Genomic DNA, 16,622 nt, shown 5'->3' on the forward strand with positions numbered 1-16,622 from the left:
CACTGTAATGGCTTTCCTGACATTAAATTGAAGAATTTGAAAGGAAAGATGGAGCACACATTTAATAAAATTAGGAAAAAAATGCCCTTTATAAAGGTAAAAAAAAAAATTTCCATAAGATTGCTTTCCAACAGTGATTTAATGAAACATTGACAATTTAAGTTTGAAGGGAGTAAAGCCTCTGTTTAATTTTACATCAGCCTACTTCAGTGTGATATATTACCATATCATCATGCTTAACTCTGAGAATCTGAATAATTGTAATGTGATGATCAGATGCAGATATCTATCGGCTGGCACTCCACAAGTAGTCCATTCATTTGTCACGATGGAACTTCCTTCAAAAGCAGAGCTCCACCAAAGAGCCTGCACTCGTTGCGGACGGTTATCTAAAGTGTGCTGAGAATTTTGGACGTGCGGGGCGAACTATTTCTTTTCTTAGCTGAAGCCGACAACGGGACAAAATAAATGTAAAAAGAGACATAGTGGAGTTTCCTATTTTCGTTTTAACAAGTGTAATAAAGTCTGTAGTCTACCCCTTACATGACCTGGCAAGTGACATTATTCTAAAACCCATACGCATAAAACTCCCCCGACATGGTTAGAAAATACTGCCTCTAGAGCAGCGGCACAACGAGAACATCAGAATAGCCTACAGAAGCCCTGAACCACAACGAAGAAAAGAAAGAAAGAAAGAAATCTAGCATTTCGAGAATAAAGTCGAAACAGTACGAGAATACAGTCTGCTGTAGAAGTTGTGTTATTCTGAATGTCCGTTATTTCACATCGCTGCACAGGCATTCATAACGGTGCGCGTCCACTGCCGCAGATCGAGTGTCTCCAATTCATTGTGCACGCGTGTGTGTGCGTGTAAAGAAATGCGCTTGTTAAGTCGAACTGAAATGTACAAAATGTTCTTCTGGGGGGGCATGACCCCTGACCCCTCTAGAGGTACCGACCTCCACCCACTAAATACTGTGGGAAACACAGTCGGCTTTATGATGGTCTACGGAAAATACTAATTTAATTATCTTACTATTAAAATACATGATCAGGATTTTACCTCCTCGTTTTGAGCCAGGAGAAACCCTGAGTGTTGTTTATAAGGAGAATCTGTTAAACTGACCATGTTCATTAATGTGTTGCTGTTCCTTGTGTGTTTTATTCACAAACATGTTTTATGTGTGTATTTTGCTACCATTCAGAGATGATCAGACTGGAGAGCAGGATTCTCCTCAGCCAGTGAATGATGAACTACGGAGAGTCAAACACAGACACAAAGCCAGCATGAAGAACAAGTATGAGAGATTATCTGAGGGACTGAAACTCCAAGAGAATGAAACCCTCCTGAACAGGATCTACACACAGCTCTACATCATAGAGGGAGAGAGAGGAGGAGTGAATGAAGAACATGAGGTTTTACAGATGGAGAAAACAGCCAGAACACAACACTCACAAGACACTCCAATCTACTGCAATGACATCTTTAAAGCCTCTCCTGAACCAGGACGCCAGGAGAAAGAGCAGATCAAGACTGTTCTCACTAAAGGCATCGCTGGAATCGGGAAGACCGTCTCTGTGCAGAAGTTCATTCTGGACTGGGCCGAGGGAAAAGACAATCAGGATGTAGATTTCATGTTTGTGCTTCCATTTCGAGAGCTGAACTTGATCCGAGATCATCAGTACAGTCTTCACAGACTTCTGCTGGACTTTCATCCTGAACTTCAAGATCTGGACTCAAAGACTTATGAGGAGTGTAAAGTTGTGTTCATCTTTGATGGTCTGGATGAAAGCAGAATCCCACTGATGTTTTCAGACGCTCAGGAAGTTTCTGATGTGACTGAGACTTCATCAGTGTGTGTGTTGATGTCAAAGCTCATGAAAGGAGATCTGCTTCCCTCGGCTCTCATCTGGATCACCTCCAGACCAGCAGCAGCCAATCAGATCCCCTCCAAATACATCCACCGTCTGACAGAGATTCAGGGATTCAATGAGCCTCAGAAGGAGGAATATTTCAGGAAGAGAATCAGTGACGAGCATCAAGCCAGCAGAATCATCTCACACATCAGAAGAGCAAGAAGCCTCCACATCATGTGCCACATACCCGTCTTCTGCTGGATCTCCTCCACTGTGCTTCAGAAGCTCCTGGAAGAAGATCTGAGTGCAGAAATCCCTCAAACTCTGACTGAAATGTACATCCACTTCCTGCTGATTCAGATCAACGTGAGGAATCAGAAGTATGAAGAGAGAGATCCAGAGAAACTCCTGCAGTCCAACAGAGAAGTGATTGTGAAACTTGCTGGAGTGGCTTTCCATCAGCTGATGAAGGGCAATGTGATGTTCTATGAGGAGGACCTGATTGAGAGCGGCATAGACGTCACCGACGCCTCAGTGCATTCTGGGATTTGCACTGAGATCTTTAAGCAGGAATCTGTGATTCATCAGAGGAAAGTCTACAGCTTCATTCATCTGAGCGTTCAGGAGTTTCTCGCTGCTTTCTATGTGTTTTACTGCTATTTAATGAAGAACAAGGAACCACTGCGGCTTCTGTGTGAATTCAGGCCTGATGAAGAAAGTGATTCTGACTCTGAAAATGGATCTGATGAAGTCTCTCTGTATGGTCTACTAACATCAGCAGTAGATAAAGCCCTCAGGAGTGAGAATGGACGGCTGGATCTGTTCCTGCGGTTCCTGCTGGGCGTCTCACTGGAGTCCAATCAGAGACTCTTACAGGATCTACTGACACACACAGAGAACAGCTCAGAGAGCATCAGGAGAACCACACAGTACATTAAAGACAAGATCAAAGATCCATTTCCTGATCTCTCAGCTGATCAATCTATCAATCTGTTCCTCTGTCTGCTGGAAGTGAAAGATCAGACTCTGTCCAGAGAGATTCAGGAGTTTGTGAAATCAGACAAACACTCAGAGGAGTTTCTCTCTCCTGGTCAATGCTCAACAATCGCCTACATGCTTCAGATCTCAGAGGAGCCGCTGGATGAACTGAACCCCATGAAATACAACACATCAGCTGAGGGTAGAAGAAGACTGGTACCAGCTGTGGTCAACTGCAGAAAAGCTCTGTGAGTGTTTAATCATTAATAGCTAAAGAATAATTTTAATAATGCATCTTACATCTTTACAGGGGTCATGACATGGAGTTTTTACATTATTTATTATATTCCCTGAGGTTCAGGGAACATTTAAAATAAAATAAAAATAATAATTTGTTTTCATAAAGTCATAGTCTATAGGGCTGTATAAAAGGAATAAATATGCTAAATATATTTGACTTAAATAATTAACAGATTAACAAAAGAAAAGAGAAAGCTGTGTGACAGTATTCTGCTGAGTTTGGTTTATTTCTGTGAAGCGCTCCACAAACTAGTTGACGGGAAGGAAACCGAGACGACAGAAAGCACATCCTTTTTGTTTATTTTACAAAGCCACAGTGTTCTGGTTTATTGTGAGTGTACACAAATAAAATTAAATACTTCGAAATGCAGTTTCGAATAGAGATGCGCCGATCCAATACTCACTATCGGCTCCAATACTGCCATTCTTTGCCGGTGTCGTGCCGAAAAGTTATGGTCCGCCGAAAATTGATTGCGCCCAGTCTCTTTACGTCTACAGCTGGATCAAACAGACATAACGTGCAAATAACCATTTATGTCTGTGGTAATAGCAAAGGTATGTCTGTGTGATACTTTAACGTTTCTTTTAACATAATAATAACAATTGTGGCCAAATAAGTGTTTGCAGTTTATATAATCAGGTATGATATTTATATGATTATAGGAAAAAATAGAAGCCTGTTGTTGCCGATGGAATATGTGTTTGTATTTGGAAAACGGACTGTAGCCTATAATAACATGACTTACTGCTGAGCTATATATAAAATAAAGACATGATCTCTTTTGCAATTATCCTTATGACTCTGCATTATTTTACCTGCTGTGTACCAAATAATCCAGCCCTTTTTACCTGTTAAAATACCTTTAAATGTCGAAAACAACCCATAAAATGCAGTATTCTACTTACAACAAAATGATTGAAGCCTCTACTTATTGCAATAAATAATGCAATCACTTTTCGGCACGACACCGGATCGGGTATCGGTCAGACGAGATCCAAATCTGATATTGTGCGTATACTGTGTTATATATATATATACACATAATAACTGTGTTATTGTTAATATGAATTATGACCGTCAGCCACTTTCATTCATAAAAAAAACTCTGTGCTGTCGTCATGACAGCGATTCACAAAACAACGTCCCTCAGGGCTTTTAGCTCAAAAATGTGCAGATTTGGAGAAATATTGATAGATTCTCATAGGTTTACATCATATTTCTATAGACAGGAATAATATTTATTGAATTTATACCCAAATGCGTCGATGTAATCATTATGAGCGCTGTATACGCTGATTTACTGTGTTTTCAATTCATACCAACAGCCTGAGGGCGCCCTATGCACAATAATAGTCCATATATGGAACATGAAGAAGAGCCATGATCATGTGACATTCCAGGAAGCCACAAACACACACAAAGATCGCAGTTATATCAGAGAATGTCTAATAGGAAGAGAATTGGCACTCTCTGCTTACTTCCGGTTTCTGGACTGGCTGCAGTAACACGTCTCTGTCCATGCGGGGGCGCTCACGTCTATGGCGAAAAACCCTCAAAATCCACTTTTCTCAGGATGTAATTTTTTGTCTAGTAATTTGAATGTTGTATTCGAAAGGAGATGCAAAGAAATTGCACATTGCTGGGTGTTAGATTTTTTAGAGTCACTTATTTGGTTTAAAAAGTCTTTTAAAATGTCAATGACGTCAGAATGCTAGCGTGTTATTGGCAACAACAACTCAACCTGTAAGAAATCGAAAAGAAATAAGTACTCGTTCATTCAACTTTCGACCTATAACCCATGTTGAACTTGCAAAACTTACAATAAAATCTGAGATTTTTCAACGGGAATCGGGTGAAAGAGACACATTTAGCCGTCTAGCCCCATAGACTCCCATTCAGTCTGCACTCGCCCGCGATCACCTCCAGTGGAATTCTAATGGAACTGCAACCAAAATCGATACAATGGGGCTAATAGGAAGTGCCAAGGCTCTCCGTAGACGGGCTCTGGTTATATGCAGATAAAGATGTTTTGAAGACAATAAACATGATTGCAATGATATTTGAGTTACCTGTGTTTTTCAAGCCATGCCAGGTATTTTCATAATAATAGATTATATTTATAATGTAATGTTAATCTATATAGACTTTATCATTGTGCAGAATACTATAAAATAAGATATTTTCTGTCTGATTTTTTTATCTGAAGCCAAATTAGATCACAGAAGATTATTTAAAACACTCGACTTGCGTTATAAAGTAAGTTTGGAGCACAAACATGGTTTTAATCTCATAAATTGTCGTGTATTGATGGTGTGCTAAGCTAACATGCTAGCTAGCTCTGGGTGCCCCTGCCACCTAGCCGTTATTCTTTTATGATTTTTTTTTCTAAATAGGAATCCTTACTGAAATGTTTATTTATTCCAGAAGGCCATTTGATACAGTTAGATACAGTGAGAACTTTGATAAAAGAAATTAGGGATTGAAACTCTATGAATAGCCTGTGAATAGCCAGTCGTTAGTAGCTATAATGCAGACAAAATAAATGCATATTAGAGCCATAACCAGGCCGGAGAGGTGTGAATGTGTGCAGGGGGAGACTGAGACTGAATGGGGCTCGTTTGCACCACAAAACAATAGAGACAAAAGACTGAATGGATGACTTAGAAGATGACTAAACATCAGTAGCATTTTAGAGTCTAATCAAAATAAAGTCATGACATGATCTTGAAAAACATTTAACTAAATACAGAGTTTTAGACTTAACATCTTCATATTTTAAATATAATATGGTCAGACATATGGCTTTAGCTGCAGTGCATTTCTAGATTGCTACAGTGCCAACTTCAATAATATTTTCATGAAAATGTTTCATAAAAATTCATTTCTAATAACTTTACAAAACTTTGAAGCTATTTAAAACTATTTTTTTCATTATGACAATAATTAATTCTAAATTTACAATAAACTGCCAGGTGTCAGCTTTCAAATGAGATCATACTTGTGTTTTTAGTGCAAAGGGATCATGAACTGTATCTGTTTCAGTTTGGGTATGTCATTTCTGGGGATTTTTCAAAAGTGGGGTTGCAGCTTAACAGGTTAATGTAAGCAGCTTCTTGCAATACTCTCCTAAATGTGTAATAAAACCTAAGTGCAAACATTACCACTTTAATGACCGTCCTTTATTTTTCAGTGCATTTGTTTTCCAATATATGGATATTACTGTCATGCAGGGGTGGAACGGTACATGTATTCGTATTGAACCGAAACGGTACGGGCGTCACGGTTCGGTGCATGAATTTACACGGAGAATACACGGTATAAAAATAAATAAAACTTGCGTGCAAATTACTTAATGTAGTGCGGAACTACTGTTAGATACGCGGGTTCTCTAGGGACACCTAATCTGTAGCTCCGCCTTAGCTCTGAAGCTCTGTGGCTATAATGAACAGACTGCGATGTCAAGATTGCAATGCTGGAATATGTTGTGTGTGTGTGTGCGTGCGTGCATGGTGTGTGTGTGTGCGAGCGTGCGTGCGTGTGTGTGAGAGAGAGAGGTGCAGGCGCGATCGAACAGTGGAAACATAAAAACATACTCCGTCATTTTGTTCATACAGGACATCATTCAAACTGCAAAGTGTTTACTTATATTTGTGTACACTCGCAATAAAACACAACATTGTGCTTTTGTCAAACTGTAAACTCTTGTCAAACTGTAACCTACAACTGTCACCCAACCAAAATCTCTCTCTCTCTCACACTCTCACACACACACTGCTTTTTTGTTTAAAAGCAAACAATATTTATCCAACCCCATTTAAAAACAGTCTGGGGGTGCCATCTTTTAGACATTCATCATATTGCATTGGTTTTCATTTCTTGTCCTCAAACAGAGCACAAATCTGTTTATTTTTAAGTTACACATTCTACATTGATTAAAAAAGAAAATCAAATCTGTTTTTAATGGTAGTATTATTTTCTACAGAAATAAATGATTTATAATTAAGATGAGAATAAAGTTAGTGTTAATTAAAATTTTAAGGAAAACAAATATATTGGTCTGAAATATAGCAAATAAATTTTTAAAAATATATATATTTTAAATTCATTCAGTTACAATTACCAAACATATCTCAAGGTCTTTTTGTCTTTTTATTAATTTAATGAATAAACTAATTATATAAAACAATTGTCAATGCACTACAAATAAACTGGTTCTATGCCTTTACTTTATTAATAAAACCTATTTAAAAAATACAAGGCTTAAGACATGTATTTTCCTTTGGTGGTACAGCCTGAGACATGCACAATAATAAAAAAAATTGCCTTCTGCATTTTTGTTTTGCTTTTCCCTCCATTGTACCGAACTCGTACCCAACCGTGATGTCTGAACCGAGGTATGAACCGAACTGTGACTTCTGTGTGCCGTTCCACCCCTACTGTCATGGGATTAATATTATAACTATTATTATGTAGTAGTGTAATGTAGACGGACACAACTAAAAGAGGTTGAATTTTTCATATAATTTGCACACTGAATATGGGTTGGAGCTTTTCATTTTGAACTCTCAAAGTGCACCAGATTGATGACTTTAACATTAAAATGCACAAAATTTTCATTCAGGGACCTGGATATTGCATAGGGGGCGCTGGCCCAAAAAAGGTTGAGAACCACTGCTCTGGATGGCACGAATGGTATCACTGACTATTTAAACTGAGCAGTGTAATATCTTATATGTAAGGTTGACCATTTTATTTTGGTATTTTGGCGCATGGCTCCTTTAATACTTATGTTCCGGTTCTGGTAGCTCTCCTTCGGTTCAGATAAGCGCTACTGAAGAGAGGCGAGTTGTGCTGAAGCTCCATCTAAAAAGTTGATATGAGTTTTGTTTGTTGTACTAAAACATGTAATTTTGTTCTTTAACCCTTATGTGCTGTTGGGGATGTTTTCATCCACTATGGGGTATTTTTGAGTCTTAATTTGGCCATAACTTTTTCTGTGTTTCAGCAAATGGAATGCTTTTTGGCGACAAATCTTATTTTGACCCATATTTTGGGAAAATGCTTTGAAATTTTTCAAAAACTCAACAGTAGGCCTACACTGTGGGCAAATTCACTACCCTTTCGTTATGTTTCGTGGCTGAAAACAGCCACTACTTTAAACTGCTGTAAAAATGTATCAGATAAATATTTTTTTCATTTTTTTTTTGCATAAATCTATTAATCAACCTCAGTCCTGCTCAAAAATACTAAATGTTTTAAAAAAAATTCTGGATTTTAACTCTTTAATTGCCAAATTCGTAAATGATGTCACTGATTTGGGGGAAAAAAACACACAAAATGACTCATTTTCAATATAAAATATGATTGTGGACTGGATTTTTTTTTACCTTTTATCACAGTCTTGGACATGTCAAAGATTAGAAACAACATTGGTTTTGATGCATTGTTAGTTTTTGTGCAGCATCAGATTTTAACTTTTTCTCCCTCATTTACTGTTCGTGGCTGTTTTTGCCCCATTGACTTCCATTATAACCACATTTTTTGATTGCAAAGAAATGACACCATATAATCATGCATTTTTGATTGTTGGTGGTTTTCCCTGTTGGGAAGAGGTACAATTTGTAATTTTTACTGTTGATAACCAGGTGGCACCATTAACCCTTTAGATAGGCCTGTGCAAAAAAAAGCTTAGTTTCTGGCTTTTACATGGAGTTATATGGAGTTTATATGGAGTATAATAGCATAATAAAGTGTGTGTGTGTGTGTGTGTGTGTGTGTGTGTGTGTGTGTGTGTGTGTGTGAGTGAACTCACCTTGATGCGTCTGAGAAAATCAAAATATGCACCTCAGCTCTCAGAACTATATGGAGCAAACAAAAACAAAGTGTATTATGCATCTGCTGCCTTTTGATGGTGAGAAATGCAGACTAAACAAAAACAAAGCAAGTGGATTTAAACGCATCATTTGGTCATTTGATGGTGAGAAGAGCAGCAAGCAACATGAGAAAGTGAAGTTTCAGAGATGATTATGCAGCCTGACCCCTCCAGCGAGCTGCAGGATGTATCGTCTTCCCCCTCTGACACCACAGACTCAGGAGAGTCAGATCCTGATTTGGATGTGGCACCCTCATCATCCTCTCTAGCTTCCACTGAAGGCGAGGAGGATTCGGAGGATCCTGGATCTGGGTGGATTGGGAGAAACGGCAAAGTGTGGTTTTCCACCAACGCGGAGACAACTCCCTTTCTTCAGCCTGCCAGAGGCGTGACTCCAGGGCCGACGCGCTATGCCTTCGCAAGGGTCCAGAACATGGATTCCGTGTTCAATCTGTTTTTTACGGAGGAGATGATTGACCTCATTGTCAGCATGACTTGCGTCAACACATACATGTTTGTACAGTCATACTAACATGTATGACTATGCCTTATGATGGCATAGCGCGTCGGCCCTGGAGTCACGCCTCTGGCAGGCTGAAGAAAGGGAGTTGTCTCCGTGTTGGTGGAAAACCACACTTTGCCGTTTCTCCCAATCCACCCAGATCCAGGATCCTCCGAATCCTCCTCGCCTTCAGTGGAAGCTAGAGAGGATGATGAGGGTGCCACAACAAATCAGGATCTGACTCTCCTGAGTCTGTGGTGTCAGAGGGGGAAGACGATACATCCTGCAGGTCAGGCTGCATAATCATCTCTAAAACTTCACTACAAGTCAAGCCCTTTCTCATGTTGCTTGCTGCTATTCTCACCAACAAATGACCAGCAGGCTTGCATGCACGCGTTTAAATCCACTTGCTTTGTTTTTGTTTTGTCTGTATTTCTCACCATCAAAAGGCAGCAGATGCATAAATACTTACTTTGTTTTTGTTTACTCCATATAGTTCTGAGAGCTGAGGTGCATATTTTGATTTTCTCAGATGCATCAAGTGGGTTCACACACACACACACACACACACACACACACACACACACACACACACACACACACACACACACACACACACACACACACACACACACACACACACACTTTATTATGCTATTATACTCCATATAAACTCCATATAACTCCATGTAAAAGCCAGAAACTAAGCTTTTTTTTGCACAGGCCTATGTAAAGGGTTAATGGTGCCACCTGGTTATCAACAGTAAAACTTACAAATTTTACCTCTTCCCAACAGGGAAAACCACCAACAATCAAAAATGCATGATTATATGGTGTCATTTCTTTGCAATCAAAAAATGTGGTTATAATGGAAGTCAATGGGGCAAAAACAGCCACCAACAGAAAACGAGAGAGAAAAAGAAAAAACTAACAATGCATCAAAACCAATGTTGTTTCTAATCTTTGACATGTCCAAGACTGTGATAAAAGGTAAAAAAAAATCCAGTCCACAATCACATTTTATATTGAAAATGAGTCATTTTGTGTGTTTTTTTCCCCCAAATCAGTGACATCATTTACAAATTTGGCAATTAAAGAGTTAAAATCCAGATTTTTTTTTAAACATTTAGTATTTTTGAGCAGGACTGAGGTTGATTAATAGATTTATGCAAAAAAATGTGAAAAAAATATTTATCTGATACATTTTTACAGCAGTTTAAAGTAGTGGCTGTTTTCAGCCACGAAACATAACGAAAGGGTAGTGAATTTGAACAATGCACAAGGGTTAATACACTTTAATCTTATTCATACTTGTATGACATTTGTGTGAAGGATGTGAAGCATGTATTTTTGAAGAGAGTTCATTAAGCATGAGTGTGCAAGCTCTGGCTAAAATAATGCCTTACTAAAATAATCACTGACAGGCTGATGTTACAATGGCAAGAGATGGCCACAGATTAGAGCTTGTTTTGATTCATTTGTATTTTTATTCATGCAGGTATATGTTCCCATTCATGCTGCTGTTAATATATATTTTTTAATTTATGTAAAAAAAAAAATTTGTTGTTAAATATGTTGAACACTACTGATTTTGATTTATATGAGAAACATGAAAACTGTAAAATGTGTTGCACTTGCGGTAAGCGCGACTGAAGAGAGGCTGATGTTACAGTTGCGAGAGAAGGCCACAGATTAGAGCTTGTTTTGATTCATTTGTCTTTTTATTCTTGCAGAATAAAATCTGGCCTGAGTAATTTCTGTTGCCCAGTCTCGTTCATCTACCCACACTACGCAAAGCTAAATGAAGACCGGTCACGCGTGAGGCGCAGACGCGATCGAACAGAGGAAACATAAAAACTAGGGATGTCCCGATCCGATCACGTGATCGGAAATCGGGCCCGATCACGTGTTTTCAGACTCGATCGGAATCGGACGTTACCTCCCGATCAGGACTCGGATATATATGTATATATATTCTCATTATTTTTTAACACATATATAGTTATGCGGTGGCACAGAGTTACTCCGGTTTCACACTGCACGCGTTAGCAGAGCATAAGCAGCGCAGGAGCAGTGCGTATGGTGAGCAGGAGCAGGAGCAGGACACGCGCGTTTTGCTTTCACACTGGCAGCGTTTGTCACGCGCGGCTGAACCGCGGGTTGTGTAGGCTACAGACAGAGTACTCTATAATGGATAAGTTGGCATTGCTTTATTTCGTTTTCAAATACATTTAAGAGAAAAAACTTGTCAAGAAGCTTATTTTATTAATAATTTCATATAACTTTTGGTTCATCTTTGTTTTTATTGTTATGGCAACAAGTTTGTTTTTGGACATTTGTTTTCTTTTTACATTGCTGTTGGTCATTTGATTGACTGTTTAAAACACAATAGATATCATCAATGCACTTTTTGGATAAAACTGCGGTGTATTTTGGCCATGATCAATGTATTGTCACTTTAATTCAGCAAAAGCGGCGCAGCAAAAATAGACTCGGCGCCGAAACGATAGCGGCACTTCTGCTCTGCTACTCACTGCCGCGCCACCTTTGCACGCGGTGTGAATGCTCTAAAGCCTGGTTTAATCTGTTAACATGGGCGGCGAAAAAAATAAGCACTGCACGCTCTGCTAACAGTGCAGTGTGAAACCGGCGTAAGAGTTAGGAGTGCAGTTCCTAAAAGCACATTACTGGCTTTGCAAACACTGTGGCACTTTTATTTTTTATTTGTTTACATGCCTGCCGGGTATTTTAAGTTGAGGTGCTATTTGTTTATATATTAGACTTTTTTATATTTACTGTTGCACTTAAGTCCAAAAGTGAAGAATTTATTTATTACTTGATTGTTCAAGCTACCTCACAGAAGTGCTCTGTTTGTTAACAGAGTTGTTGAATGTTAAAATAAGGTGAATTAAATAAAAAATAAGGAACATCCTGGATCTGTTTTTTCGCTCTTCTTTATTCTTTTTTTTATGTATTAAGTATCGGATCGGGACTCGGTATCGGCAGATACTCAAAATCAAATGACTCGGACTCGGACTCGAGGGCAAAAAAACCTGATCGGGACATCCCTAATAAAAACATACTCCGTCATTTTGGTCATACAGATAAGAGTAGGATTGTTCGAAACTAGGGAAGCACCGATACCATTTTTCCAGAACCGATCCGATTAGTGTTGGGTCCGAGTCCACCTTTGTCGAGTCCGAGTCAATCCAAGTCCTTACCAATCAAGTCCGAGTACAAATGGGCCCGAGTCGGACTTGAGTCCGAGTCCTTAACATCCGAGTCCGAGTCGAGTCCGGCCAAGTCCACAAAGATTTCAATGATTTGAAATTGACCTTTCACAAAGACCCACCCCTCTTAGTTACTGTTGCTATGTCCGACTAGCCATTCTTCTCTCAATCCACACAGTGTTCTCACACAGTGAAAAATTTATTGCGGAGCAAAGAGGATACTGACAATGCGCCAACAGACAAGACAGAGCAGGGTCCTTTTGGTATAAAATAAAGTCTCAGCTTTAAAATTGAGTAATTTTGTGAAATTCAAACAATAAATACCATTTTGTGGTGCTTTACTGTATAGCGCCTTAGTTCAAGCAGCATGTGAACTGATCATCTTTTTTAGTTATAGCACGATTTAAACATGAATGAACATTAGAAATGCAAAAAGATGTCAATACACACCTTTTAGTTTTGATTTGGTTTGTTTGTCAGACAAAAATGGTGGATATCTGCTTTATGATTGGTCACATTATTCAGAATCTGCAAGGTAATGCTCAAGAATATGCAACACGATGCATTAAGAGCCAGGGGTAAACGTTTGATCAAGAAGATAGTGATATGTACATTTTTCTTATTTTCTTTTATGTTAATATCGTATTTAGCCTCTGAAGGGCAGTATTAGGCTAAATTAATTAATGAATTTTTAAACAAAATATGAACAATTTACACCAATTTACATGCCCTGGCTCTGAATGGATGTTTCCTTCTTGAGCATCACTGAATGTTTTCAGTGTTTGTAATACCAGTAGTTGTGTATGAATCCCAGTGTGAAAAGATGGATCTCAAAATCATACAATCACTGCTAGTAAAGAGTCAAATATGCAGAAGATGCTGGAAAAGCAAAGAATGTGCAGGAGCTGTATGATTTTTCTGAAGACCATTGGGCAGTTTAACTGTTCGGGACAAAGGGATTCATGAACAGCCATTTAAAAAAAACAAAAAAAAAAAAACAGTTGTGGATCATTCAGGTAATGACACAGTATTAAAAATCAAGCTTATGTAATTTGTCTTGTAATTTGTGTTTGTATTTTGTCTTGTGGACTAGGCTATAGCCTAGGCTACTTAAACATCTGTAATGTTAAAAAGCTTTTTCAGGGCAGCATAAAAAAAAAAAAGGTTTTATGATCCGTATTATTAAAAAATAAATAAAATAACATTTTATAGGTTCTGCAAGGTGTATGTAAACTTATTACTAAAGTATAATGTAACAAAAATCACAACATTATTAGACCCCAAAATGTTGCAATGGTTATCACGTTCTCATGTTGTTATGGTTACTATGTCAAATCATTGCACATTTAAATGCTGTTATCACTCCTCAAACTTTACAGTGTGAATGTAAGCACTGGTCCTCTAGAAGCATGAAAAACAAAACTATTATTTAGATCATCAATAGCGCTCCCTTTAAGCCATCACTTAGGCTACTTACCACGTTCTGCACTCTCACAGAAACTCTCATCATAAACACTGAAGTTGTCCGCACTGCAGTGAAACTCTTATTTACATTGCGTCTAGACTTTGTTGTTTATAAGGAGATTTTTGCGAAAGGATAAAGCTTGCGCTGATTCTGAACATTTTGAGTGAATTCTCCGCATGGTGACTAAAACGCCTCTGATTTGCCACTGCGTTCATGCGCGTAATATACATGTCTGTGATTGGCTACAATGCTCAACGCTGAAACAACACTAACGTTAGCTTCGTTTCGTTTTTTGAATAATAAAATATTGTGTCCTCCAGTGCCCGGACTCGACTGTACTCTGCAAATTTTCCGAGTCTAAAATGTCCAAGTCTGTGACAAGTCCGAGTACAAATTCACCCGAGTGCGTGACAAGTCCGAGTTCATTCAAAATTTGACTCGAGTCCGAGTTCGAGTACCCCAACTCTAGATCCGATCCCAAAAATTCTGAGTATCGGCCGACAGCGATCCGATATCAGCACAGTTTTCTTTTTAATCAATGTAGAATTTCTATACCTCTGTTTGTTGAACTGATAATTACTCTTTTGTGTGTTAACCCCCTGGGGTCGGCGGTATCGCGGTACCAGCTCGCTTTTTTTTTAATCAGTTCAAAAGAGATTCATTTTGCTCTGTTGACTTTGATATTACAAACAAGTTTCATACATCAATCGATTCTGTTAAATGTGTATTATTTTTGTGTATACTCACAATAAAAACAAAGTGTTGTGCTTTTTACCAAATAAAGAAAAATAAACACGAAGCGAGTTCTGCCTTCTCTCTTTCAGTGAAGTCCATTCTGAAACGCGTCCGAAAATGAACAATAACTCAGCGAATACTCAGTCAAACAGGCATACTGACACACAGGCATGAAGCTTGAATTCTCTTCTTTTAAATGAAGTAATTTATATAAAAAACAAACATTCTCAGCTTGTGAAATCTGTATTAAAAGAGAGTGATTCCAGTCGAGCTCATTAGAGCATGTAATGTGACCACACCCCGGAGAGCGCGCGCTATTCAAACGCATATTTCATAAAAACAACGTTACAGTCAGGTGAAATATGAAAGACAACATTTTGTTGACTAGATTTGGGTACAGTTTTTACTGTAGAATATACTGCCACATCAAATAAGCTTTTGTTTAGCAATTTCTGCTCATATGTTATAAAAAATACTTTTTTTGTCAAAAATAAAGTGATCAACTAAGATGTTAGCTGTTCCAATGTTGGCTATATTTTAACTAATGAATACATATGATAAAATGTAGGCCTATAATCATTTTTTTACAAAGAAAGAGTACACTTGAAATATTGTTGAAATTGTAACCTTTTTAATAAAATAGCTAAGCATATTTACAAGATAGATGTAAGCAAAATCTTAAATGGTCAATATAAGTCTTCTTCTAAATATATCTTTTGTCCTTGCATTGTGGCTCAGTCAGTGTCACACCTGAAGCATGGCTCATTATGCAGAGTGGTTGGGATGGGACATTGTATTCTCAGGTGTAAACTACTCCCCCTTTACGCCCCCCTCGCATATTGGCTTTCCAAGCAAAACCTGTTTTACAAAATTTAAATCAATGTATTGGTTTATGTGAACGATAAAGCAAGACTATTTTCACATAATTTTGAAGCCAGAACTCGAAGCAACAACATCCATTAGTCAAAAGTCTTATTGACACATATTTAGTATGTGTTTTGTGGTCTTATTTTAGCAACTTTCATTTTTATTTTTTCCAATAACCACGCATAAACATTATTCTCTTAAAAATACAAACATCTACATTCATGTTGATCACATATTATGGTAGCCTTGTTTGTGCTATAGAGAGTGAATTTACACCTTTGCCATTATCATGTTTATAAATAACTGAAAAAAGCACAAATGTCAGGGCATGTCAAAACATCCCAAGGGCCCCAAAAACACCTTAGACCCCAGAGGGTTAAAGGTATCGCCTCATTTTTTCATTTCATAACTCCTGACACAAATTAAGAAATAACTGTCGCTATAAGTTTCTCAGAATACAATAGTGGTCAAATACTGAAACTTGAGTCTTATATCTTTTTAATGATGTATAGTTTGTCAAGGTATAACATTAAAGGGATAGTTCACCCAAAAATGAAAATTCTGTCATCATTTACTCACCCTCAAGTTGTTCCAAACCTGTATGAGTTTCTTTGTTCTGCTGAACACAAAGGAAGATATTTGGAAGAATGTTTGTAACCAAACATATCTCGGTCCCCATTGACTACCATAGTATATTTTTTTCCTACTATGGAAGTCAATGGGGACCGAGATCTGTTTGATTACAAACATTCTTCCAAATATCTTCCTTTGTGTTCAGCAGAACAAAGAAACTCATACAGGTTTGGAACAACTTG

At 38.1% G+C, this 16,622-nt stretch overlaps 2 protein-coding genes across 5 annotated transcripts in view; both read left to right on the plus strand.

Annotated features, from left to right (window-relative positions):
• Nucleotides 1-16,622, plus strand: part of LOC308687550 (uncharacterized protein) — a gene marked incomplete at its 3' end in the record, with an annotated part of 139,812 nt that overhangs the window by 73,965 nt on the left and 49,225 nt on the right. The window lies entirely within an intron of this gene.
• LOC308687554 (NLR family CARD domain-containing protein 3-like) overlaps nt 1-16,622 on the plus strand; it is a gene marked incomplete at its 3' end in the record, with an annotated part of 56,803 nt that overhangs the window by 1,915 nt on the left and 38,266 nt on the right. For 3 of the 4 annotated variants that reach the window (XM_081360158.1, XM_081360157.1, XM_081360159.1), the window contains exon 4: nt 1,206-3,083. In XM_081360158.1, the coding sequence (XP_081216284.1) occupies nt 1,206-3,083 (1,878 nt within the window). Of the gene's footprint in view, nt 1-1,205; nt 3,088-16,622 lie in introns of those variants that run through there. The other variant, XM_081360160.1, reaches the window with a different exon arrangement.

Source organism: Scardinius erythrophthalmus, assembly GCF_964197995.2.
Source record: "Scardinius erythrophthalmus genome assembly, chromosome: 3".
NCBI classification, from domain to species: Eukaryota; Metazoa; Chordata; class Actinopteri; order Cypriniformes; family Leuciscidae; genus Scardinius; species Scardinius erythrophthalmus.